This window comes from Poeciliopsis prolifica, unplaced genomic scaffold (genome assembly GCF_027474105.1).
Source record: "Poeciliopsis prolifica strain line A6 unplaced genomic scaffold, Auburn_PproV2 SCAFFOLD021, whole genome shotgun sequence".
Taxonomy (NCBI): domain Eukaryota; kingdom Metazoa; phylum Chordata; class Actinopteri; order Cyprinodontiformes; family Poeciliidae; genus Poeciliopsis; species Poeciliopsis prolifica.
In genome coordinates this window covers 4259779-4285997 of record NW_026562396.1, presented here as the reverse complement: position 1 = coordinate 4285997, position 26219 = coordinate 4259779, and the positions used below count along the sequence as shown (strand labels likewise).

At 37.8% G+C, this 26219-nt stretch overlaps 1 protein-coding gene across 4 annotated transcripts in view; it reads right to left on the bottom strand.

Moving 5' to 3' along the window:
• nhsb (Nance-Horan syndrome b (congenital cataracts and dental anomalies)) overlaps nucleotides 1-24112 on the bottom strand; it is a 43867-nt gene extending 19755 nt beyond the window's left edge. For all 4 annotated transcript variants that reach the window (XM_055044806.1, XM_055044809.1, XM_055044807.1 and 1 more), the window contains exon 1: nucleotides 23538-24112. In XM_055044806.1, coding sequence (XP_054900781.1) covers nucleotides 23538-23817 — 280 coding nt within the window. In that variant the 5' untranslated portion in view covers nucleotides 23818-24112. The remainder of the gene's footprint in view (nucleotides 1-23537) is intronic.
• Between the last annotated feature and the right edge of the window lie 2107 nt (nucleotides 24113-26219).

Below are 26219 nucleotides of genomic sequence, written 5' to 3'. Positions count from 1 at the left end.
CACCTTTTGGCCAAACAAAAACCACTGTGATTAGCATTAACACTGTCAGGTACAAAAGATATTGAATTGTGTATTCATAAATTGAAACAAGGACTTCAAGACAAAAATGTTGAGAAAAGCACATTGCATTTATGTGGTTAAACATCTCAACTTTGAAAAATTTGTAGTCAACCTCACATTTACTGCGGTTGCAGGTGTTCTTTTTATAGATTCCCTCCAAAAATATAATCTGAGAGCACCACTGTATAGACCGGCATTAGGTGTGTGGGAAGATGTCACAGTGGTACCAGTGCTGACAGCAGTGAGTGCGTGTGTGTGTGGGTGTGTGTCTGTGTGTGTGTGTGTAAAGGGGGGTGGAGGGAGTTAAACCAATCTCTGGGTGTGCTTGTCAAGCCTTCTTCAGCCAGCATTATTCCACCACTGTGTGTCTTTAGGTATGTGTGTTTGCAAAAGCTTTAGCCATGTTGGTGAAATGGCACAAGACGAGCCATCGCCCATGTTATTTTTAACTGCGTGTCTCCATGGAAACCGGCGCATATGCTGGGGGGGGGTGATCTCCTGCTGAGCATGTGTTATGAAGGACTCCTACCACTGGTCAGAGTGTGTCTGCGGCTGTATACATGTCTGTCTGTGTTTGTTTTGGAGGGGATCCTCTTCCTTAATTAAGCCATGCACAATGATTGGTGTTTAAACTGCTGTGTAGAAGTTTTGTATTTGATCCTGGTTATGTCTGCTGACCCATCACAAGCCCTAGGAAAACAATGTATAGAGACAGCGAGAAGAGCGGAATTACACAAGCTTGTAAGTCAAAACTATTCAAAGTTTAAAACTTTTATTATTATTGGCAGTAATATTTAATACTTTAATAGCTGCACTGTTACTATCAATATCAATCAGAAGGCAATGTCCTGTGCCAGGAAAATGTTTGAAACTACTGCAAATACTCACTACAATTATCTGCTGCAAAAGGTGGTTTATAAATAGTCTATAAACAGCCATATAACTTTTGAATGAGAATCTTACTTTTCTGGCTTCCTTCACTGTGGCTATGTAAGCAATTTTTTGTTTGTTTGTTTTTTTTATATATAAATTGGAACATTTGGATATTTAATATAAATTTTCACAATACAAAACATGTGGCTAATATAAATAAGTCATACAAATGGAAGAAATTACATTCTAAAATGTTCTGTAGAATGTAATAAAAACATTGATTTCTGAGCAGTAATAAATTAGGATTATTCATTCTCACTCAAAATGGCTGACATCACATGCACAGCAAATTTTGCAGTTAAATCACCACCATGCCGAGATTATTAGATCCTTATCAGAATTGGTGTTAATTTAACTCTTTTCAGAGTTATTTCAACAAGAAATTGAGTAATTTTAACACTTGAAAAAGTTGTTACTTCTCAAACTATTTTTGAAATAACTCTGTCAGAGTTAAATTAAAACCAATTCTGAATAGAATAAAATAGACTAGCGTGTTGACATAGTGTTGATTTAACTCAGCAGAATTCATTGTGTGATTAGAACATCAGCTCTCATTATTTTGAAGAATGTTTGGACCATTCATCAAGTATAAGATCTTCCAACACATTGTGTTGAATCACCTACATATTTCAGAATTTCTGTTTTTGTTTATTTTTCTTATTGTGCTCCAGAACAAGTCATGTTGTACAACTCCAGACTGACAAGTGAGAATGAAATTAAAATACGTGGACACCAGAACAGACGACGCGGCGGTCTAAACCAATCAGCCTTCCAACACCCTCACCCTCGCAACAACTGTGAAGCATGAAGGTGGAGGTGTTACGACCTGCAAATTATTTGCAGGCATCAGACGGAGCTTTGGGAAAATGTGAGACCATCTGCCCAAAAAGGAAAGTTGAAACTGAATTGGACAGCTTCTCCACCAAGGACTGGATAAAAATGAAAAAAAAAAAAAAGTCTTTTGTCAGTTCTTCATCTCGTTAAGAAGCTTTTGGGTGGCTTGAAACGGAGGTGAGAAACTTTGTGATAGTGAGGAGTGGGACCAACTTTCCTCCTATCAGTGTTGGAGACTGATTCTGGCTACAAGAAGCATCATTAAAGTTTTTTCAGCTAAAGGCGATAAGACTAGCTATGAGGAGGTCAGGGGACCTAACATTTTTGCTCACCCAGAAAATACATTTTTGTTGATAACATCTGTTTAATTAGTAAAATTAAGACAATTCAGTCACATCACTACATATGTTTGTAAGACTTTATTGAAACACGATCCATGCTAGCTGCAGTAATAGTACCTGACATCATCATTATTCACCAAAACTATATTTACATTTAAATCTTTGCTGCATTGAATCAATGTAAACTCACTGAATTTACAGTGTCTTAGTTTTCCCTCTGTTGTTGGGTTGAGGTTTGTGTCGGATGATCACTTTCTTCTATAGTTATACAAGCCGTCCCGCTGAACTGAGAGGACATAGTTGTTTCTATGGAAACAACTTAAAAGATTAAAGCCGTGAAGAGTGAGCCAGAGCGATTCCCATAAAGCCCTCTGCCTGGGGATGTCGGGAGAAGAAAGGGAAGAGAAACAGGCAGAGTGTGAAAGAACAAGAAGAGGAGTGTATGTGGGCTGTTTGCTGAGTTTGGTGTCCTTGGTCACTTTATGGTAGAAATCTGTAGCGAGGCAAATCCAAAGCTGACAGAAACACGGAGAGCTGCTCTTGTCTTGACTTCCTTCCTTAGAAACCATAATTACATCTGAATCCTGACATGCTGTGAGTTGAACTGAAACCTTTATCTTAAAAACACAACAACAAATATGATTTTTTTTCTCTTGTACTTTTGTTCCAGTTGGTTTTGAGTTAGATCAGCTTCGACACTATGAGGCTAACTTTGGAAATTCGGGAATCCTTTGGCAAACCTTTCTTTGCCTAAAAACAAATTGATTAATTGATTAATTATTTCATTCTTCTTTTTTTTTCAGGCTTACTGAATCCTTTTTGTAGGTTTTACAAGGCATAAAAAAATGCAGAAATCCAGGACTGCTTGTCAATGCTAGCATTAAACCCCATGTGAGAATCTTCTATGCACACACTTATTCACTATACATTAAATAAACCTCAGTTTGCATGAACATTGTCGGAATATGTTAGAAAACTTTGATCCCTCCGGAGTATATCCACACATATATGAGGAGAGCATGAACACCCCACACAGAGGTCCCAGATGAAATCTGCAGCTTCTTGCTTCAGCTTGGAATCAATAAATGTTAAATTAATAAAGAAAATGCTTTACAGGCAGTTCTCCTTTAAGCAAACCAACCAAAAGTATTTGATTATGCATTGTCCCATATGTAAATATATATATACATGCAGTCTCAATTTGGTTTGACATGAAACTGGAGCTAAACACAAAGCTGCATCAATGCAGTTGTCTAGTACTGTCAGGCAACTGCAATTATTATACTAAAAACAGAATATGAAAGCACATTTAATTCCCATGAAAAAAATTAATTTGGTACAAAACACAAAAAGTAAAGCATGTGTACCAAAAGTTCAGCAGTCTTTTACCCTTCCTGTATATAAGCTACATACATAATTTAAAGAGAAAATATACATCAAAAAGATACACCGTATTTTTCATCGGCTTATTTGAAGGTAGAGCCTAACTAGCGATGTTTTTAACACACAAGTGTGACTATTACGTATCTGAACCCTAAAACGTGGTTGTTTACCCTGAGTGAAGCAGCTTTTGTTCTCCAAAGGTTGGCGACTAAATCTGTATGTTAAACGTGTGCATATTTTAATCCCAAAAATGTCTCTAAAGTCCACACACGGAGACACACAAATCTTTAACTGTATACCGAGACCTCGTTCTGCCATTCTTTGTCTCTCTCGATCAATTTGCATGTATTCTCCGTTTGGATCCAATGTATGTGTTTCCCATCCATGTCCTCCACGCTCTCTTGTCTTCCCCTCTGACTCCTACCCCTCCTCCCCCTGGGTGATGCCAGTGCTGTTGTCAGGCTGGAGCTGAAAGCAGCCAATCGTGTGGTTCTGCGCTGAAGAGCTCTGGGGTGATGTTAGGCAGTTTCATGCTCATACGATGAGCTTTGCCAAATGTAGGTCATGCTTCTCCTCTCGCTCGGTCTCTCTCTCTCTCTCTCTCTCTGTTACTCTCACTTTTACTCACACACAAGCACAGGCACAAACCTCTTCACCCTGTCACTGATGCGCACGCCCTCATACACAAACACACGGAAAGGGGGACTAGATAAAGGGGCATGTATTTTCATCACATAGGCACACAAAGCTTGCTACAGAGAGCCAAATGTGTGCTCACACAAACAGAAATAAATCTGTCCCACTGCACACATTCCCTCAGACTCTAACAAGGCAGGTAACGCTGCTTAGTGGCGACACTCTCACCTGTTTGGTAACAAATGATGGATTTGTTCTTCACCGAATGGGTGCGTGATAAAAACGATGGGTTACTTCTATAATAAAGTAAATAAATGATCCGATAAATAAAAAGATTGACGTTCACACAGAACGACGTCTCCTCCTGTCGTCTCTTGAACTCTTGTTGAACTGCTTTAGCCTGTGCAGCAGAATAGCCAAGGATAAACTTGGATTTCTTTCTCAAGCGCTGAGATTTATCACTGCAGCATTGTTTTTACATAGATTGAGGGAATGAAATTCTTCTTTCTTCAACTCATCCTTTCCATAAGCTTTTTCTTTTCCCACTTAAACTAAGATCACTTAAATAATATCTGTAAGCCAGCTGAATGTGAATGTAAGTTTTAGTCTTCACCAGAATCACTAAAAATATCTTCTTTAATAAATTCTGATGTCTCTGTTCTCAACGCCACAGTTCCTACTTAGTCTCAGACTGACATACAGTGAATTGCTACTGGTTCATCAAGAGAGAAATGTTTTCAAAGAAAAGATTCAAAAGCTGTTTGCTAAGACTTTTAGTACAAATGTTTGACACTGAAGGCTTAAACCTCTACAATGCAACATATTTGAAACGCAGCCATTTGAACTTTGTGATGTATGTCACCGTCTCACCGTTTGCTGCTGTGGACGATGCCCTTTGGAAAACGTGTGTTATGTGCATCTCAATGTGAGGAAATGAATGTGATTTCTTTTGGAACATCATGTCCTATCAAGTTGTTGTGACGTGATCAGTTGTGCTGGATTCACAATAACCTGCCGCCTCATGTCCAGTGCATTACTGAAGACATTGTCACATGGATCAACTGGGAGTAATACCACAATGCGTTTTGACTTTCCTAAAATGGACAGGGAATTATTATCAAAACGAATCAATAAGTGATGAAGTAAGTTCCCCCTTTTTATTCTTTTTCACCTCTTTGCCATCACTGTCCCCTAGTGAGTAAAGTGCTATGAGAATTAAGGGACGAGGGAAGTATTATGTATTTTCCAGACAGATGGTTTCATTCTATAGCACAAAAAAGAAATGATGTCACCTTCAGTTGGTACGAAAATTCTGAAAACAACTTAAAAGAAATTTGACTTTGCATCATAGTCTAATCTAACGTCTTGAAATCGGCATCTGTCTATTTAGTCCTTTCCGAATCTCTGGGTTTTTGATCGATGAGGGAAAAACATTATGACTTGAGATCAAGCTAAAAAAAGTAGATTTTGCATAATGCTGGTGCTTTAAATGATGTTTGTACGTTATGTGACGTTGAGGTTGGTTGTAGCTTTAGTGCATGTGTGCAGTAAAACTTATATAGCAGAGCCGTGGCAATGTATGCGGTCGCACTTTTCAACATGTCCAAAAACTACGTGGCAGATTTTATGGTGAGATGAAATGTCGTCTGCTACAGTGTTAATAAGCAGGAACCACTGGTTTGTTTGGCTAAATCAACTTGATAAAGCTGAAGTCATAGCATTTGTGTTTGAATTCTACAAATTAAGATCAAAGTCAAATTGCACTGTGAAACTGTTTAGTCCAGTCGTCTCTCAGAGTTTTGTGTTGTGAATATTAAGGGAAACAAGGCAAATTTGGTTAAACCTTTAATAAAGTCTTTGATAAATGACCAATTTGAAATTCCAAATGAATTAGGGACACCAGTTTGAAAAAATAAATTAATTGAAAAAACAAAAAACAGTTTACAATATATTTATTACTGTGAGTCACATCCAGTATTATTAGTCTGTGCTAATGAGTCCAAATCAAATTTATTTACAAGATGCAAACTACTGGTGTGATGACATTTCACTCCTTTAAAGTCTCTTTAAAACTGATTTCACGTTACAACATAAGCTGTTAACAAATATGAAGCCTTCACAAAACACACATACACAAACACACGCACAGAATGAGCTCCTCCTCGGAGAGAGCATCATTTCTACGTCCCTGGGTTGCCACAGCTAAGGTTGACCTATTTTTGTCCAGACCTCTCCCTCTCTCTCTCCTTTTCAGTCTGTCTCTCTGCTTCACTTGCTGCAGCCCCATAATTCACCCTGCTTAATAATTCACTACAGCTTTATAAGCCTCTGTTCACTAAACAAAAGACTTGAGGAAACAACAACATTTTTATGAGACACGTTTAGTCAAGCAGCAACAATGGAACAATGTGAAACAATAACAAAGTACACTCTATCTAAGAAAATATGCATTAGAGACAGCAAGAGCACAGTAACATAAGGAATCATTTTACCGTTATCACAAAACCTTCATCTACTTTCAGGGAACAGCAACAAATAGACACGGCATTGGAATTAACAATTCTACGTCTGTAGGTTGTTGTTGTTGTAAACTACAGATTATTTGCAAGTCTCTTCACAGAGTAGCACGGCGCAACGTGATTGGATGACTGGTTTGGCCAAGAACCAATAGGGGCAGCAGGAGCAAGAAAGCAGGCATACACACACACACACACACACACACACACACACACACACACACACACACACACACACACACACACACGCATATATATATATATATATATATATATATATATATATATATATATAGATATATATATATATATATATATATATATATATATATATATATGTAATCTGTTTCATATATTGCTTCAACTAATTTTGTATTATTTGTTCTTTTTTTATGTTGTGCTTCCCTCATGTGGCAGATTTAAGCAGCCATTTATTTTTTTGTATGAAGGTCAGTTTGTTTGTGTGCAGAGTTGGGCCCAAATAAGTTATTTATTGTTTGATTTACTTTTTATTGAAACTTGATGCTCTGTTAACTTTCTTTTTATTACTAAATTGAATGTTTTTCTAATATTTAAACACATTTTATCCTTGTTTGAGTGTGATGCCTTCCAATGATCATGACCTAGAAACTTTCCTTTGCATTTAATTTTATTGCGGAATTTGTGCTTAATTTTCAAGCTTTCTCAGGAATGATTTATTCTGCAATTACAACCCATTAAGTATTAAGTACAAGCCTTTCATTTCTATGCAATTAGAAGACATGATCCTTAAGAGATATCATTCCTCACTCACCATGAACACTGTATGTATGTATCACTGCTACAGAGTCAATTTAACTTTAACATTTAATTCAGTGGCCTAATAATCTCATGTAATGTTTTCCAGATGGTTCACTCACCTCAGGATGCTTGAAATCTCAAGTTAGGGGATTCTCAGCTATCTGACTAAATTATTTGAGGACACTCATTGAGTATTGAAATGTAATCATCAAATGGTCAGTTGACCATCTAATATGCAATAATATCGCCAATAAAGATGCTCAGAGGCCAGTGCCTTCTTACAATGTTAAACTATTTCTGCAATTACAAGAGAAGATTTCATTATTTCCATAAGGGGAAGCTCATTGCACGTTCACCTCCATTCAGTATTTTCTACGATGAGATCACCAACACAGCAGGAGTGTGTGATGTTTCAGTCTGATCAATGTGACAGAGAGAGTGAGTCTCCTCGAAGAACCCAGGCCTTATTGCTCTTCTCTTACAAGCTGCCCCTTCATGTACATGACACACTCTGTCACTCAGTGTCATACTCACACAAACATACACAACACTCTGCCATGGTTGCACTTTACTTCCCTTCTACTTTCTTATGTTATCATCTTGCCCTTCAAACTATTGCTCATTTAATTTTCTGTTCCCTTTCCTCTATTTTTATCTGTAGTTAATAGAAGCGAATTGTAATAACAATAAAAAAAGAGGCAATTTTCTTAAATGAATTAGTCAGCCCAACATTCAGTGTGGTTGTCAGTGAACCACACTGACAACTTTGCACAGTGTTCAGGCACTTCATCATCATCAATAGAAGATCTTCACTTTGTCAAAATAAATGCAACTCTGGATGAAATTAGTCGTGTGAAATTGTACAGGCTTAGCAAAACAATGCTTCAGCCAATGTGTGCTGCGATGAAAGTCAAAGGCCGTCCGACAAAATATGTGGCCTTTTCTTTTGGTGGCTTTTTTGTTTCATATCATACACTGCACAACATTTTAAGTCAATGCGTTCATCTCCAGCTCAAACTACACAACTATACTGCAGGGTTCAATAGGCCACAGCATATGAATCATGTACGACTCTGTACGTCTCGGTGCACAGATGTGACCTGACTGCTCGCACTATATGTGCGTCTTGTATCCAGAACTACAAAGTAAAAGAAGAAAAAAATTCAGATGTGAAGAGATCCTTTTCCAAATGGGAGAAAACGCTCAATAAAAACAAAAACTGTGCAGAAAAACCTTAACTTTAACTTATCTAAAGTTTAGGGCTTACTTTTAGTGCTGTTGTTTTATGTTTAAAAACATATTAATGTATGTTAATCTGAGAGAGATGAGGGTGTAATATGCAAGCAGAAATGCTTGGGGAAAAAAAAAATAAACATTTGTTTTTGTTTGACTTTGAAGATTTGAAGTTCATAAACTCCAAATTTCACAAGGGCCGACCAGAATTTAAAACAGGTTTGATTTTTGTACAACTGTACAATTCCTGATAGGGAGCTTGTCGTATTTCTGTATTTCTAGCAGTTACGATTTCAAACCTGCTGATGATCCTGTTTTTCCTATGAAAGCACATTACTTAATGAGATAAGTGTCAGTAGTATCCAATCCTTTTAGTGCGAAGTTAAGCAACGTATTTCCACTAAATCCATTTATAGGGCTTGAAGCCTTAGTTTTTGGTTTGTTTTGGGACCCATATTAGTCCTACTGTACCTGCTTCTTCCCTCACTTTAAACTGGACCAAATCGTCCTTGTATTCACTTCAAATTTGATATCAATTGAGTTTAAGAATAAGCCATAAAATCTGATAAGATTTTAATGAGTTTCTTTTGCCCCCCAGTTTGTTGTTACTACTTAAACATGCTGTAAGTATGTAGCCTGCATGTGGGTTTGCATGTAACTTGAAACCAAGACAAGAAAAGGAGCAAAACTACAGTTTCATTCATCCATTGTTTCAAACCAGCTGAAATAAAATTATAGATATTTTCTTAGATTTTGTGATAATTCAGTAAGCCGAAGAGCGTAAAGTAAAGGAACACCAAGCCCACAGAGTCTGGTGAGGACGTGGAGTTGCAAGTGTTGTCTTAAAAAACATCAGACTAATTTTACTTCCTGACAATTAGCATAAGAATGTATGTTAATAAGAGTAGTTGTATTAAAATGTATCTGCATTGTAATCCAGTTTATGTAAAGAAACAGAAGAAGATAGAAATTAATGCTTGAATACACTTCAATCCTAATTTTCCAAAAAACATTTTGTGTACAAGTTTGATCTTTAAAAAAAAATTGATATTGGCTCGAGACTCCATACCTGCAAATACTAAACCTTAAATAAGTCAGATTACAGTTTGGGACAAAAAAAAAAAAAAAGTTGGTTCGGAGCAGATCCGGTCAGAACAGATTTGACCCACTTAAAAAGTTGTGAACTATGAACTGTTTATTTTTTCTTTTTTTTTTGTCACCTCAGCAAAAAACATAAAGTATTTCAATAATTAATAAAGCACAGAGAATATGTAAACCAGACTCCTGTGAATGTAAAACTTCAACACAGAGTAACTTTTAAACACAAGAAAATTGGAAAAGAGAAAACTAAAACTGCAGATGATAACTAAAACAACTTAACTACACAACATCTGTTATTGCACCTAAAATACAAAAATACACCAAATTCATCATACTATTTCCATCTTTGGGAGAAATAAATGTTTACTGTAATTTGTTTGATATAAGTAGTATTCACTTGGATTCACCTTATTAATAAATTATATAAAACAAAACTGGAAAAAAATCATCCTTAAAGCTTACTGACCAAGTTGTGGTGTGACATAAAATATTAGCTAATATACTGTAAATATTAATAATCACAGTAAAACATATGAAAAATCCACTGCAGACAACTGCAACACACTAGATGTACAGAATATTATTGGCCACAATGTGATACTACGGAAGCACCATACTTTGTTATTATAAATTACAGTTTCATGAAGCAAGCTTGCTCTCATTACAAAAGACTTGTTTTCATGCAAAGGCTCTGCTTGTACTGTAATGAGCAGCTAAAAAGAGGAGAAAATGTATAATGCATCGTTTCCCCTTTTATCTGGAAGATGAGAGACGAGCCAGTTTCTGTGGGACATCCAAGTGTTGGTCATAGATTTATGCATCTGTGTTTTTGGTCTGGTGCGGTAAATAAATGTGTGCTGCATATGCTTTCATGTAACAAACAAAACTGACAAAAAAAAATAAATGTTTTGAACGTTTGGATGGAGAATAGTGAAAAACCAAAAGTCTTCACAGTAGATAGATAAGATAAATAAGCCTAATCAGTGAAAACAGTGATTTAATTGATTCTCTGTTGATGAAATGCTCTTGCCGATGCTCTCGGTAGTACAAGCACCAAAAAGTGCCAAATCTACATTAAAATGCATAAGCTGGCTAGCATAGGCGATAATGAGCGACATGGTTGTGTGAGATCAGTGCTGTCCAGGCCGTGGCGACTCTGCAGCGATAAACGTCAGATGGTGTAAATGCGCCGGACAAAGATTGAGGTGGGGCAGTATCATCCTCGGGATCTCTGGTTCAGATCCAGGGCAAGCCATATGGCTCAGCTTCACTTTAACAGCCGTGGATTAAATGCTTTGTTTGCACGGACTGAAGCGGTGTCTCTCAGTGGAGGTCCTGGCAGGTTTCAGACGAGTCAAACGCCACTGATTCAAATGATTGAATTAGCTCCTCGGCAGGTCATCCCATTAATCAGAAACTTGTTAATGACCCGTGTGTTGAAGAAAGGAAATATTTGAAACATGCAATGCGCTTCTTGCTCCTCCGACATATCTAACAATGAGACCAACGCATACATACCCATCAGTTATTATGAAGAAAACCCTTGTCTGTTTATTATCCTAGCCCATTATTTGCTTTCGTGATCCTAGATTATTACTACAGAAAAGATGCTGGTAAAAGTAGTCAGCGTGTGCCTCACCGTGTGCCTCACCGTGACCCCAGTGACCGCCAGAGACAGGCTTCATTCCCCGTAACCATCCCAGGATTAAGCAAATGGATGAATGCATTCATTTGCTTTATTAAATTGACGATTTTTAAGGCCTCTTTTCGAGGTCACGACTTTGTCAACAAGTATTTTTAGCGCGTTATAAATCAAAGTTACAAATCACTACAAAATTCATGTGGTATACATTGTAAGTCTTTTCATTCAGTAAATTCCTTTTGAATACATTTAAGTGTTAACTCACAATCTGCCAAAGAAAAGCTAAATTCTCCTATTTTTGAAAAATCTGCCTTTTGCTACTCCTATTGTAAACAGCTATGCTTAAACTGGAATCGATATCGCAATGAAAAGAAAACAAAATCACTCAGACATTGGTGTCTTGTTGGCGCATTCTTGCCACCATTTCCCACTTCACTGCTGATGGGCTGAAGTCAAATATTAATTTGTTATGTACTTTTATTCTCCACTTTGTAGGCATTGATCTCACACAATGATCACATCATTCAGTAACTGTAAACTTACATTATATCAAATTCTTCTCTAAAAATCAACTGTAAGTGTAAAACTGTTGGCCCCATGTTGACCAGCAGATCAGCTATTAGAAATCTAGTTATGAATCGCTAATAGAGGAGGAAATAACAGGAATTGTGACTTCTGCATGTCAGGTTATTAATCTGCTGTCACATTTCATCTGTGGGGACTTTTCCTCAGTGGAGTAATCTGCTGGGTGAAGCTCAATCACACATGCAGACACAATAGAGCGGAGGAGTCCTCCTGCAAGAGACACGATTGTTTAACTGTAATTTCTTGCTACTGTAATTATTCGACTGTGCTGTGATAATTACTAGATCATAGAATGAGAGCAGGATGTGTCAGGATACTGTAATTATTTTTTTAAATGTTGTGTCTAGAGTATTATCGTTACATTTTATTGGCTAAACAGTTCAGTTTTAGTCCTCTACCTGCTTATTTCTGCTGGTTTCTGCAATATGGAACCAGACTGAAATACCTCAATCAGATTTGAGTGGGTGGGTCTTTGTAAAACACATAAGCTTTCTTCAAGCCATAGCTGTGGCGGGGGGTTACTGCCGATGAAAGCTTTTAATTGGAGGGGGTTCAGGGTTTCTAACATTTTCATTGTCCTCGTTTTAGATTGTTGATAAAAATATGTTTTTGTTGCTATCTAACAAAAATTTCATCACACTGCAGTGACATTACAGAAGCCTGACATGTGTAAAGGTTATTTTCATTAACAATCTGCCAAACGTACAGTTCTCATCAGGTCTGAATCGGTGATGCAACAGGCTGGCAAACACACTAACTAAAGATCTGACCAAACGGTGCGCCAGTAAAGGCACAAAGAAGCAAGCTCTAAAGGACGGCATTGTTTTCACTCATCCTTCCACCACATTTTTATTGAGGGAGAGACGACTTTACGTAACATTTTAATACCTAGACAGCAGTTTCACAGTGAATTAAATTTACAGTAGACATTTTAAGGACACATCACATTTTGCCATTTGAGCTGACAGGACTTGGAGGAAAGTGAATGAAATTGGATAAATCTCAAAAGTCCAATGGAGAATGAAGAAAAGTTGCAAGAAAAAAGCTGAAAAAGCTAAAAAGTCCACAAGTGGACGCAACGAAATGTGCTAAACTCACTGATAAGTTTGCCATTGCCACCACAAGTTTGACAGTTTCCTAATTATTCCCTGTTTTTGTTTTGTTTAGTTCCTATTTATCTATTTATTTTTTATTTTTTACTCTTCGCTGCTTCAGCTTGACTCATTCTGGATCCAGTCACCGCCTAACATACATCACGACAGCAAGTGCCCCTCTTAATGGTTAAAATTAAACATAAGTGGTTTGGGATTGGCCCAGTCAAATTTTAGCCTTATAAAGACTGTTCAGGTTTGAAAAGCCTCTGATGTGGCTGGCAAGCCCTTCATACTTGGGAGCGGCTATGTGTGCAGCATTTGGGGGAAATTGTCATCAGCGATTTTACGGACAGCCGAAATATTATGGATTCGACAGAATGAGATACAACTTTTTATAAACTCTGCGATGCTGAGAGCTCTAGGGGAGCAAGGTGCATGCTGTCTGAAGGGAAAACAAAGCAAAATCAAACTACAAACCACAAAGAAGGCTACTTCCCATCATCTTCTTTGACGCTTTCACCAGTAGTAACATCCAGCTGTTGGTCACATGACGCGCTTAAAGCGAAAAACCACCTCACCTTAGCATGACAACTTTTTGTCAAAAAGCATGAGTTTTTATTTATTTATTTTAATTGGTATGGTTCCATTAAGCAAATTTAGTTTTGTCATTTCAATTCTCTGTTTCAAAAACAGCTGGTGTCCCCAAAGGGTTGTTGTGGATGGTGATGCTCTGGGCATGTGGATCATAGATGACTGTCATGACATGCTAACGGTCTAATGCCTGGATAGCAGGCATCGATGTTTAGCAGATATCGATGCCTGCTATCCAGGCAGCATCGATGATATTTCTCTGTCACAAGCTGCAGTGCATCCAAAACCTGAGGAAATAATTGCCAAACAAAGAGATTGCCTCAACCAAAAAAAGATGAACAGTGTCATATTTATTTTTCTTTATATTCTTGAGTTTACTATCATGACTTCTTCTCTCTTCAACAGCTGTGCATGCCTGCAGCCATCACTGCACTGCAACTCTGCCCTGTCATCCATAAGTGCATAAGGACTCGCATCATGGAAGACACAGTTCATACATGGAAATTCTGTTGAGAGGCACGATCTTTATTTCTTCATGACTTTTTTCAACCATTGAGAGAATTCCTACTTCTCAGTCCCAAACTTTTTCAGCAAAAGTTATTTTCTTTGTGCATGAAAATGCTTTCTGGTATATGTATGTGTATATATATATACACATACATTGTGTACATCTCAAACACACATGTGTTTGAAATGTACACAAAGGTCCAGGCCTTCGTAGGTTCTCAGATTCAATTAACTGTGACAGGTATGTGACTAATTAGTGCAGCCTTGGGTCAGCTGTCCTCACCTTTCACAACCCTGCAGTGAAATTGGATTAATTTAACTCGCCTTAATACACGGTATAATTCTCACACAGGTAAACTTTTCAATAAGCTACACATGTTTTGGGGGACATTTTAAAGAAAAGCTAATTTTCTATGTCTTTTCTAGAAACCTTTGTGCTGAAAACCGTTTCACATTCCACATCACGCATGCACACCTCTGGGACAGGATGGCGCTCCTGTTGGCTTAAAGGCTCAGTTTGCTTGTAGTCCAATTAGTTTGGCTGGTCTTTATGGCTTGCTAAGGTTCTTAAAAGAGACAATCTGTTTCGAAGAATCTCCTTAACAGCAGATCAGTCCTTAAAACAAGCAGCAGGCAGTTCCTCCTAAGCTTTTTCTGACTCCATCTGTTTCCATCTTGTGTTGATAGTCTCCAAAGTCCAACCACTGTCTCCTCCACTGAAATGTTTGCTCTCCATAACTAATCCTAACTCCCACAGTTCAATATAACTAAAACATTATTGCTAGAACTGGCTTTAGAAACTGGCTGCTCTAGCCATTTCATCAATTGGGGGAAAAAAAATAATAAATTTCAGCCAAACTACGGGAGAATAAACTGAGCCATCATAAACTGTGCATATTCTACTTTGAAAGAAAATTACAGTTGAGGAAAATTGTAATAGCACATTGACGACTATGTAGTTCTTCCACAAGCTCCATTTGCACAACTCTTTTTATGTCTCTTTAACATGAGAAAAACCAGACAGCAATCAACACTGAGAAGGGCAATGTGCTGCATTCAGTTTGCTTCAGAAGTCCGAACTCAGAATTACCCGTTCTGGTCAACGTAGTCGAAGTTGGATTTCCTGTCTGCTGATATGCAATTAGCCATTGTTCGTAGTTCCTCTCACTATCATCTTTTTGAGTTGTGCTTTCCACAAACATTTTAATTTTAACATTTTAATTTCTTCAGTTTAAAGTTGCAGAAGCTACATGTACCACTGACCTTAGGCGCTCGCTTATATCTGTACCTTGTAACATAAACATATTTCCACCGCAGTTTACTATTGTTGATGCAAGAAGCTGCCTTATTAGATTTTAAAGTCGGTGTTAGAAACTCATCCAACTTTCTGACTACAAAAGGAACGCACCATCAGGTCACAAGACCATTTGGAGACCTTTCTGAGGGTGGTATTACTTTAAAAAAAGTGATACCACTGATTGTTGTCACAAGTAAAAGATTTTGTGTTTCTGCCATTTTTAATCCATCAGTTGATTATAAAATAATCAACTCAATAAATAAAATAATCAATAATAAATATCTGTCAGTTGATTAGAAAATAATCAACTGACAGATATTTTACTGGAAGAGAAACACAATGGGCCCAGATGCAGCAATGGATGTTTGTAGAAAGACAAAGTTGAAGAACTTTTAACATATTCTCAAATATTAGCTACACAAAACTCCGTTTGCTATCAAGCCACAAACAGACCAAGAGCTGCTGCTGACTACGGGCCTTCCTTTTTGGTCTCCAGCCATCTGTCAAACATTTCGGCGGATGATGATGGGGTCTCCAGACACAGATGACAGCAGTTCAGATGGTTCAGAGTAGCATGTCACTGGAGGATGGCACACATACACACATCGGCATAGAGTTTATGCATGGACAAACTCTTCTGGCTCCTTACACAGTCTCAGTCAAACAGCATCAAGTTTTACTTGACAACAGAACTGCACTGCAGTACGGTTGCCACTGCTTGATTTCTTTGTGCACCAATGTTAAACATGAGCCGTCTATCAGCTGCTCGCACAACTTCAGAGTGCATTTATTGCTGCTGTCTGCAGACCATTTAAGAATGCAACTTTGGAAACTATTACTAGAGGATTCCACCTTTATCTAGCAACAAGGGTGGAAACTAATCTGTTTCTTTGTATTCTGCACTCTAAAACTCTTAGGTATTCTTTTATAAAATAAGAAAAATGTGCAGCTTTGGTCTCTTTAAGAAAGAAAAAGCAAACTTTTTAATCAGTGGAGTGAATTCAAAGAGATAGTGCTGTATTCAAAAATTATCAAAAATTACATGTCTGAAGAATTTATGTATTTTGAAATTTGCATAAGAGAAAATCTGGCATAAGAATTCACTGAGATTTTTTCTGACTTACGTCATTTCTCTTTCTCTGTGCCGTATGAGTGAAATTAAACTTTGTAGTTGCTCATATTTTAAAAAAGAAACTTGGAAATCTTGGCAGTGCAAATAATTTCACAGAAAGCCATGATTTACTGTCACCTGCAGCAGTGACACAAATACGGACACCTAAATTAAAATGATAACATGAGGGAAGTAAAGAGTACTTCAAGACAACAGCAGCTTGTTGTCTTTTTTCAGTGCATTTTCATGTGTGGACATGTTTAGGTTTGTCTGATGGGAAATAAATTTTCGGACACTATTAGAGACCTGATATAAATGTACGAGTTCTGCAGTATACAAAGCAGAGGGATCACTTTATCCAAAATTAGCACAGAGATAATCGGACCATGGGAGCAGAGAATGTGCAGTTATGATTTTTACTCACCATGACATAAGAGACTCTGCGGACCTCAATAAAGTGCTTAGTGTGTGAGTCTGGCAAAACTACAGCTGGTTTGCCCTGTGCAAACAGTAATAACAACAAGCAAAGCTGTCACATCCTTTCCTTTCGCTTGCTCACATGTTGTGCCCGAATCTGTCTTTGACAACACGGGAGGACGATATGTGCTGCCCATATGCTTTTATGTGCTCTTCATATGTGATGTTTCATTTCTTTCTTTGGAATAAAACCAGAGTGTTCAAATTTGTTGAGTTTTCTTCTTCTTTGGTAAATACCAGGTGCCATCTGATTCATTTTTATTGAGAATGTCTGGCTGACAAACATACGTTGACAGGACGATACAAAAATGTACTGTTTTCTGTATTTTCTTAATCTGAAATGCAGTGAAAAAAAAACATAGTTGAAGACTTTGTTATTATTGCGACATTACGTTGTCTCTATAAGTTAGTGACTGAAATGTTCTTTAAAATTGTTTTCTTTATTTATAAATCTAAACCAAACACAGATTCTTACCAGAAAATGAGCTATCTTCACTTGTGTGTTCACATGCATGTCAAAAACATTTAATGAAAGGTTACTTTGTGCCAGTGAAAGCAGCTTACCAAAAGCACACAAACATCATTGTTTTTTTTTTTTTGGTAACACTGGCAGACTGCCTAGAAGTGTCTCTTTAACATGCTTATTTGGTGTATTGGTTCAAACTGGAAAAAAACCGAGAACATTATTTAATTATTCATAACTGGTCACAACAACAATTTTTGGTCATCAAAAAGAATTTAAATGAAAAAAGTTTTTGTCAGATTTAATTTTGTGTGTTTCTGGTGTGATTATAAATGTGACGCAGAGCAACAACCGCAAACAGCAGACAAAGCCGCTTCTCTTGGCCCACTGAGGGTTCGTTATTTACTTATGAATGATCAGAGTCCTGAAACACCTGAAAGGTTGTTGTAGAGCTCAAAGGTCCATTTATTCAATAATTTAGCAGCAAGGAGTTTTTGAATTTGAAACGTTGCTTATTTTGTTCATATACAGTTTTCAATTTAAATGTGACAAATCACATTAAATTAATTACAAACCCTGGAATTAACTTTGGATTAACTATATATATATATATATATATATATATATATATATATATATATATATATATATATATATATATATATATATATATATATATATATATATATATATATATATATATATATATATATATATATATATATATATATATATATATATATATATATATAGGCTATATATATATATATATATATATATATATATATATATATATATATATATATATATATATATAAGCAGCATAATTTTGTGTCGTAGAGAACGTGTATATATATATATATATATATATATATATATATATATATATATATATATATATATATATATATATATATATATATATATATATATATATATACACGTTCTCTACGACACAAAATTATGCTGCTTGAAATATATATATATATATATATATATATATATATATATATATATATATATATATATATATATATATATATATATATATATATATATATATATATATATATATATATATATATATATATATATCCATCCCTTTTTTATCTTTGGTTGTGGAAACAAAAATCTCCTCTCCTCTCCAGCTTGTGTCTGGGTGGAAATCAAAGGGCATTAAACATTGAATATGCTGTCAAGAAGCAGAAGTCTCTCCATGCTGCTGATGATGGGGAAAGTAGGGCAGTGAGGAAAGAGGTATAGATGGAGGAGAGAAAGCACAGGAGGAGGAGAAGGAGATGCAGAATGGACAAAGATAGGCAGCGATAATATAAAAAAAAAATAGAGTGGTATAGTGCAAACTGAGGCAGATACGCTGAGATGTAAAAGCTCATTAATTATCACTGTAGCACTAGATTGTGTTGTGAAAATGTGTACATGTCGCAGTTCCTCAAACCAAACTTAGCGAATATGTTTGTAGGTTGTTATATTTATGAGGAACACATCATGGAGATAAGTCCACAATTACTTCCAAACTACCGAGCATCACAATCTAATTCTTTGTATGTCTGCTAATATTCAACGGAGATGTTTTATCTTCCCGGACTCACGCTATTTTTCATCTAAGCGATAGCATGCAAAAATTTATGACCACAGAAAGAGACTGAGTCAGCTGAAAGGTTTAAGTGGGGCTCCATCTCCGTCCTGTTACTATGCAGACTTGCGAGACGGAGCAGTCTCCTGCGCTGCCACTGGCCATCCTCTCAGATCACATTCAAAGTCAAATTTGCTTAAATGGCGTGCTGGGAAGAAACCAGTGTTGTCGGAGCAGTATAACATATTTGCTAAAGACGAATATGTCCACATCCCAAAGTCCTTTTCCACCTTGTGACAGGGGTTGTGTGTGTCCAGAGCCTGGACAGTGTATGCAGTGGATTTCCACTGATTTAGCCTCTGAAATCATAAAATTACCTCATATTTCTGTATTCTATGTCTGACTACTGAACGTAAACAACCTAGTGGTATTGTTCACCCCTGACTGCCGGTAAGACTACTAAATATATTCACATTGCTAAATATAAAACTGTAGCAGTTCTTTTAGTATTTGAAGCACCTCGTTTATCTAATATACACATACTTTTTGATGAATGAATTTGGATTTCCTGCATGTCGAGTTGCTGCCACCCATTGTATATTGCCGCTTGAAGTGAGTCACGCATGCAAAGAATGAGAATGGTGTTGCTGCTGTTCTCTAAGCCTGCACTGTATAAATACATAGAAGTCCATATATGCAATACTTTAAGAGTTCTGTTAGAATTTTGTTATAAAGCCTATATTTGACAACGTCATTATGAAATATGTCAGAATACGTGTACATAGTTCATTTTAAAAATCCCACAGCGGCATCTACTATACCACACTAATTTGTCTGAAGAAATGCAAAATGAACATTGTGTACATTATGCAGACGGTCTGATGGAGCTGTAAGCAACAAATGCTGTGGGGCAGACACGTCTTCGATAAGGGTTAGAAGGATCCTTCCAGCCTTACTTTCTAATCTTTACACCAAATCAAACAGTTCCAACATTGCAAAATCAACTCAAACTTAATCCTCCAGTTTCACAAAAGCAGAAATTAACGGTCTCTATGAGGAAGCAGTCTTTATTTTTTTTGCTTTTCTCAAATTTCAAGCAGCATAACTTTGTGTCGTAGAGAACGTGTAAAACATATTTGAATTATGAAGCAAATAGTCAAAACTTGCTAATCCGTTGACAAACCAATGTTAATAGAAGACAGACAACCACTAGTGCAGACTGGTTTGTTCCACAACACGTTTTCCCATGAATGTGACAGACAAACAGTTTGAGCACCATCTGAACACCGCCTGCTGCCTGGTGGGGGATCAATCCAAGTTAGGACCATATTGACTGCCTTGAATCGTGATACTCTCCACAATCATGTGGGGAAACTCTACTGCCACTGACACTAAATTTAATATTGAGACTTATATGGCTCTGGATGCATAAAAGCGTATAAAAATCAATGTAATGCCTCGATTAAAGCAGTCTGGTAGAGTTCCAACAAGTGCAACTAAATATTTGCAAACGACGTACATGAACTCATGTTGCTGCTATGAAAGAATTTTTATTTCCCTCCAAAATGTTTTGAAATACGGGGAATATGACAAGCAATATAAATTGAAGCTGCAAACCTTACATTTGGTGTTTCACAGGCCAGCTCAGTTCAAAATCTTTGCTGTTTGGGAAACTTCAAACCATTTCTTATCTGTGCTAAATTCCAAATCAATAACTTCACTGTTGCAAAGAATGTTTTAAAAAAAAAAAAAAGAAAGAAAAGAAAATTACCTACACTACTTGCTCGATAAAAATAGTCTTCCGAGACAAAATAAACCAAACATGTCTATTTTCTAAATGGAACTTCCTGTTCTTAATTTGGGTAAGTTGTGTTTAAGATAGAAGATGAGTGGATATTTGATGATTCTCACTCTAATAATCAAATAAATGACAAATAGAAAAACATATAAAACTCCTTGTTAAAAATGATTTGTGGGAAATCACATGAACATTTGTGGAACAAATGTTATTGTTGTCACAGTGTCACTGTACACAAAGTGTACACAATGTGACGAACTGGTTGAATGCCAATACATGTTTGTCAATTATTAAAACACTACGATTCGGGCTCTGAATCCCTGTCATAGATTTGGTGAAACTAAGAAAGAATAAAAATGTTGGCCAAGTAATTTAGAAAATACAACCAAGTTGTTTTGTTACCAAATCAGGTATATTTTTTTTAAATAGACCTCATTGTATATAGAGATTTTTTTTCTTTCCTAGCAGCTGAATGGACTTCTCATTGTGTTTTTCCTACATGAACCCAAAGCAGAAAGACAATAATATTCTCTTGTTTTTTGAGCAACTCTCAAATTGTCTCATGTTCTCATATTGCATCTGCAGCTTGTAATTGCTCTAATGTTAAACATTTAAACTGATTGTGCCAGCTGGAATGGGAGAAAGACTGCTCACCTGGTCGAGGTGTGCACATAATGTTCAGGAAGGTTGAACATTATGTGTTCAACATTCCCCACTGTCACCACATGCTTTCTCCTGACAAGGGATTGCTGCAAATTTAGGTACAACTGAACTGATTATATGACGAGATGCTTCTTTTGAATGAGCTGGATTCATTTGAATTTGGATTTGAACCCGCCTTTCTTCAAGTTGATTTTTTAAAATTTTTATTTAAAATTGTTACCAGAAGAAATAGCATACAAATGAGATTTTTATTTATTTATTTATTTTTTGTGCATTCAAGATTCAGAAAACTGGGGCAGTGGAAAGCAGCTGCTTCGCAATAACTGCACTATGTGGCTTGACTAACTGAACAATCTACTCCACAAATCAATATTATAGGACTTTCTAAAATCAACAAGTGTTGCAGACAGACATTTGTTTGAGTTGCTGATAAGAGAGAAGATCGCTGTGCTGTAGAGATGTTAAAATATATTTATATAAAGCCAAGCAATTCATTTGCAAGTGAGCGTCAGTTCCCTTCACCACCGCGGCCTCATCCATCCAGATCTAAAGCAAAGTCTCAACGGAGCAAACACTGATGAAGACATGGCTGCCTCAGTGCCACATATGCCCCCTGTGTGACGGCTTTACATCTGAAGGGGGGCTGCTCATAATAAGTCTACAGTCGCTCTTGGCCCACAACGCTCAGTTTTGCCCCAGATTATGATGCGCTACAGCAAAAGGAGGAAACTGGTGCACAGGATTGGAGACGGATCGTCTAAAATCTACACGAGAAAGGCTGGAGGGACTGCAGAGAACATAAATAATATGTAGCTGGCGTGCAGAACGCGCTGTTACAATGGCATTGCAATGAGTCTCTCACCACTGCCAATTTATTTATTTATTGATTTATTTTGTCTCTTTAATGTGATCGGTCCACGGCAGCAAATATTTACTGATGTTCGGCTATTTGTGGCGATCTGGTAGTGGTAAGTTTGTGTGCCCAGCAACATGCATTCGGGTTCGGTACCGATGGCGTGTCGGCGCCGCTGCATGTGGGAAGGGCGGGTTTGGCGCACGGGGAGACGCCTGAGAAAATCTCTTTTCTCGCTCACACACAGTCAGTCACATGCCGTAGACAAAACACACGCAGACACGCGCGCGCGCACACAACATTTGCTCATCGTTTTTTGTTTTTTTCTTCTTCTTCTTCTTTTTTTTTTTTTAAAGGCAACTGATCCGTAAAACTTCACATATTCACTCCACGCCGGGGCCTTGGAGCGGCGGAGAGCGGCGCCAGAACATGCTTCAGGTGTGCGCTACCCGCAGTGATGGTGAGCCAATGCAGCGGCAACACACGCCCCTCCGCTCCGTCCGCGCTGCCAGCCTCAGAGAGCACACACACACACACACACACACACACACACACACACACACACACACACACACACACACACACACACACACACACACACACACACACACACACACACAGCGAGAGAGAGAGAGAGAGAGAGAGAGAGACTCCCCACTGATCGTCGACGGCAAACACACACAAACACACGCGAGTTTGAACCGCCAAATAAATGAGCAGTCAACCCATCCTGCGCAATGAAAATGCTTATCTGTGTTACTTTATGGTGGGATGTGAACAGCAGCCGTGTGACACATTTTAATTTTGGGGGGGAGGAGGTGGGGGTGGAATGCGTGGCCGCGTATGCGTGCGTGCAGCTGGGTAAAATAAATAAATAAATAAAAAATAGAGGTGGGCTCCCTTCTTGGCATGAAGGGACGCATGTGATGTGAATGAATAAAATCATGACATAAAGAAGATTTCAGTTGTTTTTTTTTTTTTTTTTTTGGTTGCTCTTTTATGGATGGAGGACGCGGCTACAGACTTCTCGTGGTGGTCTACTTACGCACTGCCTCCTTTTTGGGGTCCAGGGCATTGGCAGTCTGCTGGATCTGGCCTATTTTGTTCTGGAGAACCCAGACACGCTGGTTGGTGCTCATGATGTCGTTCTCTAGCTCCTGGAACAAGGAGCACGCGTGCCGCGCCAGGTCGGACAGCTGTCGCAAGGTCCGCGAGAGAACCACATGACTGATGGCACACAGGTCCTCGAAAAGCAGACCTTCATCGTTGGGGATCTGGTGTCTGCACAGAAGCTGCGGCTCCACGATCCTTTTGGCGAATGGCATTTTGTTCGCCAAAAATAACAGAGGCTGCAAGCCGAGCGTATATCCCCACTGCCGAGAAGAAAAAGGTAAAAACGGGGTAGAGACAACATCCAAATGTGTAAGATCCACGAGAAGCCCGACGAGGTTCAGGCCGACGGCGCGTTGTCCCCCGGGGCGTCAATCCAAAGTTCCCAGGATCTCCTTGAGCTCCTCCATCCCGCTGCTGGTTTCTGGGGATCACTCACACTCCCGCTCACACACATGCACACACGCGCGCACGCATGCAGGACGCAGCGCAGCCCAGGTCAGTGGTGTGAGGATGCGTGTTGAGTCTGCGATCATGGGTTGCCTCCGTGCCGCGTCAATTCAGCCACAGCTCAAAGGAGGAGACGCTGGGGCATTTCAAAATAAGACTCGCGGTCGGCTGGAGAAGAGGAGAAACGTGGCTGCATAACAAAACAGCAACAACAACAAAAAAAAGTAAAACTGTAAAATATAAAACATCCGCACGAGAAGCGTTTCTGGCGTGATTATATCGTGCCAAACAATGAATTGTTTTTTATTTCGGTCATACTGCAAACGTGTAGCCTTTAATTTTTAGGCTTCTTTCTTCCTTTCCGATGACATTCTGGTTATTTTTCAGGTCATTGACGCAGCTTGTATCCGTGGCCTGAAGAGCGTTCAGACGGTGAAGATGAGAGTTGACTGAGGTAAAACACGGAGGTGTGGATGTCTGTGGACAGGGAACGGCCACGAGGTTCCATCCCTACAAGCTCACTGTGATACAATCACCTCTGATCAGGAAGAATACCTGCTGATGTGGACTGGACAGTTTTATTGTGTATTAATAAATACATAATATCATGTATATATGTGTATGTATATATATATATATATATATATATATATATATATATATATATATATATATATATATATATATATATATATATATATATATTACAAAAACAGAAAGAAAAATATTAATAAATTGACTGTCAAGCTTGACTTTAAGTTTTTTTTTTTAACTATTTTTCTTGACGTTAGGAAATTAGAGTGGATATGAATCAATTCCATCAGAACAATATACTCACCGGCCACTTTATTAAACACAGCTGTGGGGTGGGGTTGGGGGGGGGGGGTGTTCGGTGGTGTCGAGCTACAAGCTATTATCACTCATTTGATTGTGGCGTGATGAACAAGGGACGCACCTAGAAGATCCAGGGCCCTCAATTACTGTGGTGTGAGGCCACTGATGGAGCGTCTCACATTGAACATGGCCAGCACTTGTTGGGAATTCCTGCTCGGCTCCTTGCCTGCTGTCCTGAACGATTTCTGTCTTGTTTTCAAAGCTTCTGTAGGAACATCTAGTTCTTGTAATGTTTCTGTTTTCTCACTTCTGCTCCAGTTATTGATGACCATCTCTAGGTATAAATTGTCTGATAACCTCATTCTGATTCTTCTCTGCAAAATGTGACGTTTACTGAACGATGCAGTGACATACAACGGTTAAAACGAAATAAAACATCGTTCTGAAGGAACGCAATAGAAAACATGTCAGTTTCTCTTATCAGATGCCCTTGTTTGCTTATTTTAAATTGCAAACTTGCCCAAAAAATGCAGCTTGCTGTTGTTGCTGAGGGGTTTTTTTTTCCTGCTGAATGGGGTTTTCCAGGATACTAATTCTGGTCATTGTCTGATTCATTTGCACTGATTAGCCTATAGCCTCTGGGCTCAGGCTGTATATAGACATGTCTGCAGCAAACTTGCAGTTCCAGCAAATTTGAGACACTGCAGACCGACAGGAACTTGTCATCTACCTAACTGTGCTCTGCCGGAAAAGCAAATGTTCAGCTACAAATCATTCAGATGGATCTGAAAAAATGAAAAAAGTACCTGGAGGAGTCCTTAGAACATTAGTTCAGCAATCCATCTCAGCTGCTTGGCATGGAGATTTGCTTAGTTAAGTAAAGATGTTTCATCTATTAATGTTAAGATACTCTTCCCTTAAGTTGCAGAATGATTATGTTTATTAGTTTTAAAAAAATCTAATTTAAATCACATTGTTTTGTAGTAGAAAAGGGTTGTTCTTTTATTTATATATGATGCTGTAAGTTAGCTCTTTGGCAGAATTACATTTCATATTTTTTTAACATATCAAAACATTTTCTTTTGTAATGTCATTTATTTCCTCTATGCGGCGAGTGAAAACAGGCGCTCTGTCCTACCTTGATATGTGTGTGTTTTTCTTTTTAGTTCTTTAATTTATTATCCAACAGAACAAAGCTTTGCTAAACAAATGAGGGCTCATAGTTCGAGATGACTTTATTCAACAGCTCTTCTTTAGAGTCAGCGTAAAATGAAACGTGCATTTTGAGTTTTAACATACCATATGAGTTTGTTATTTGGCTTTTGATGGTTAC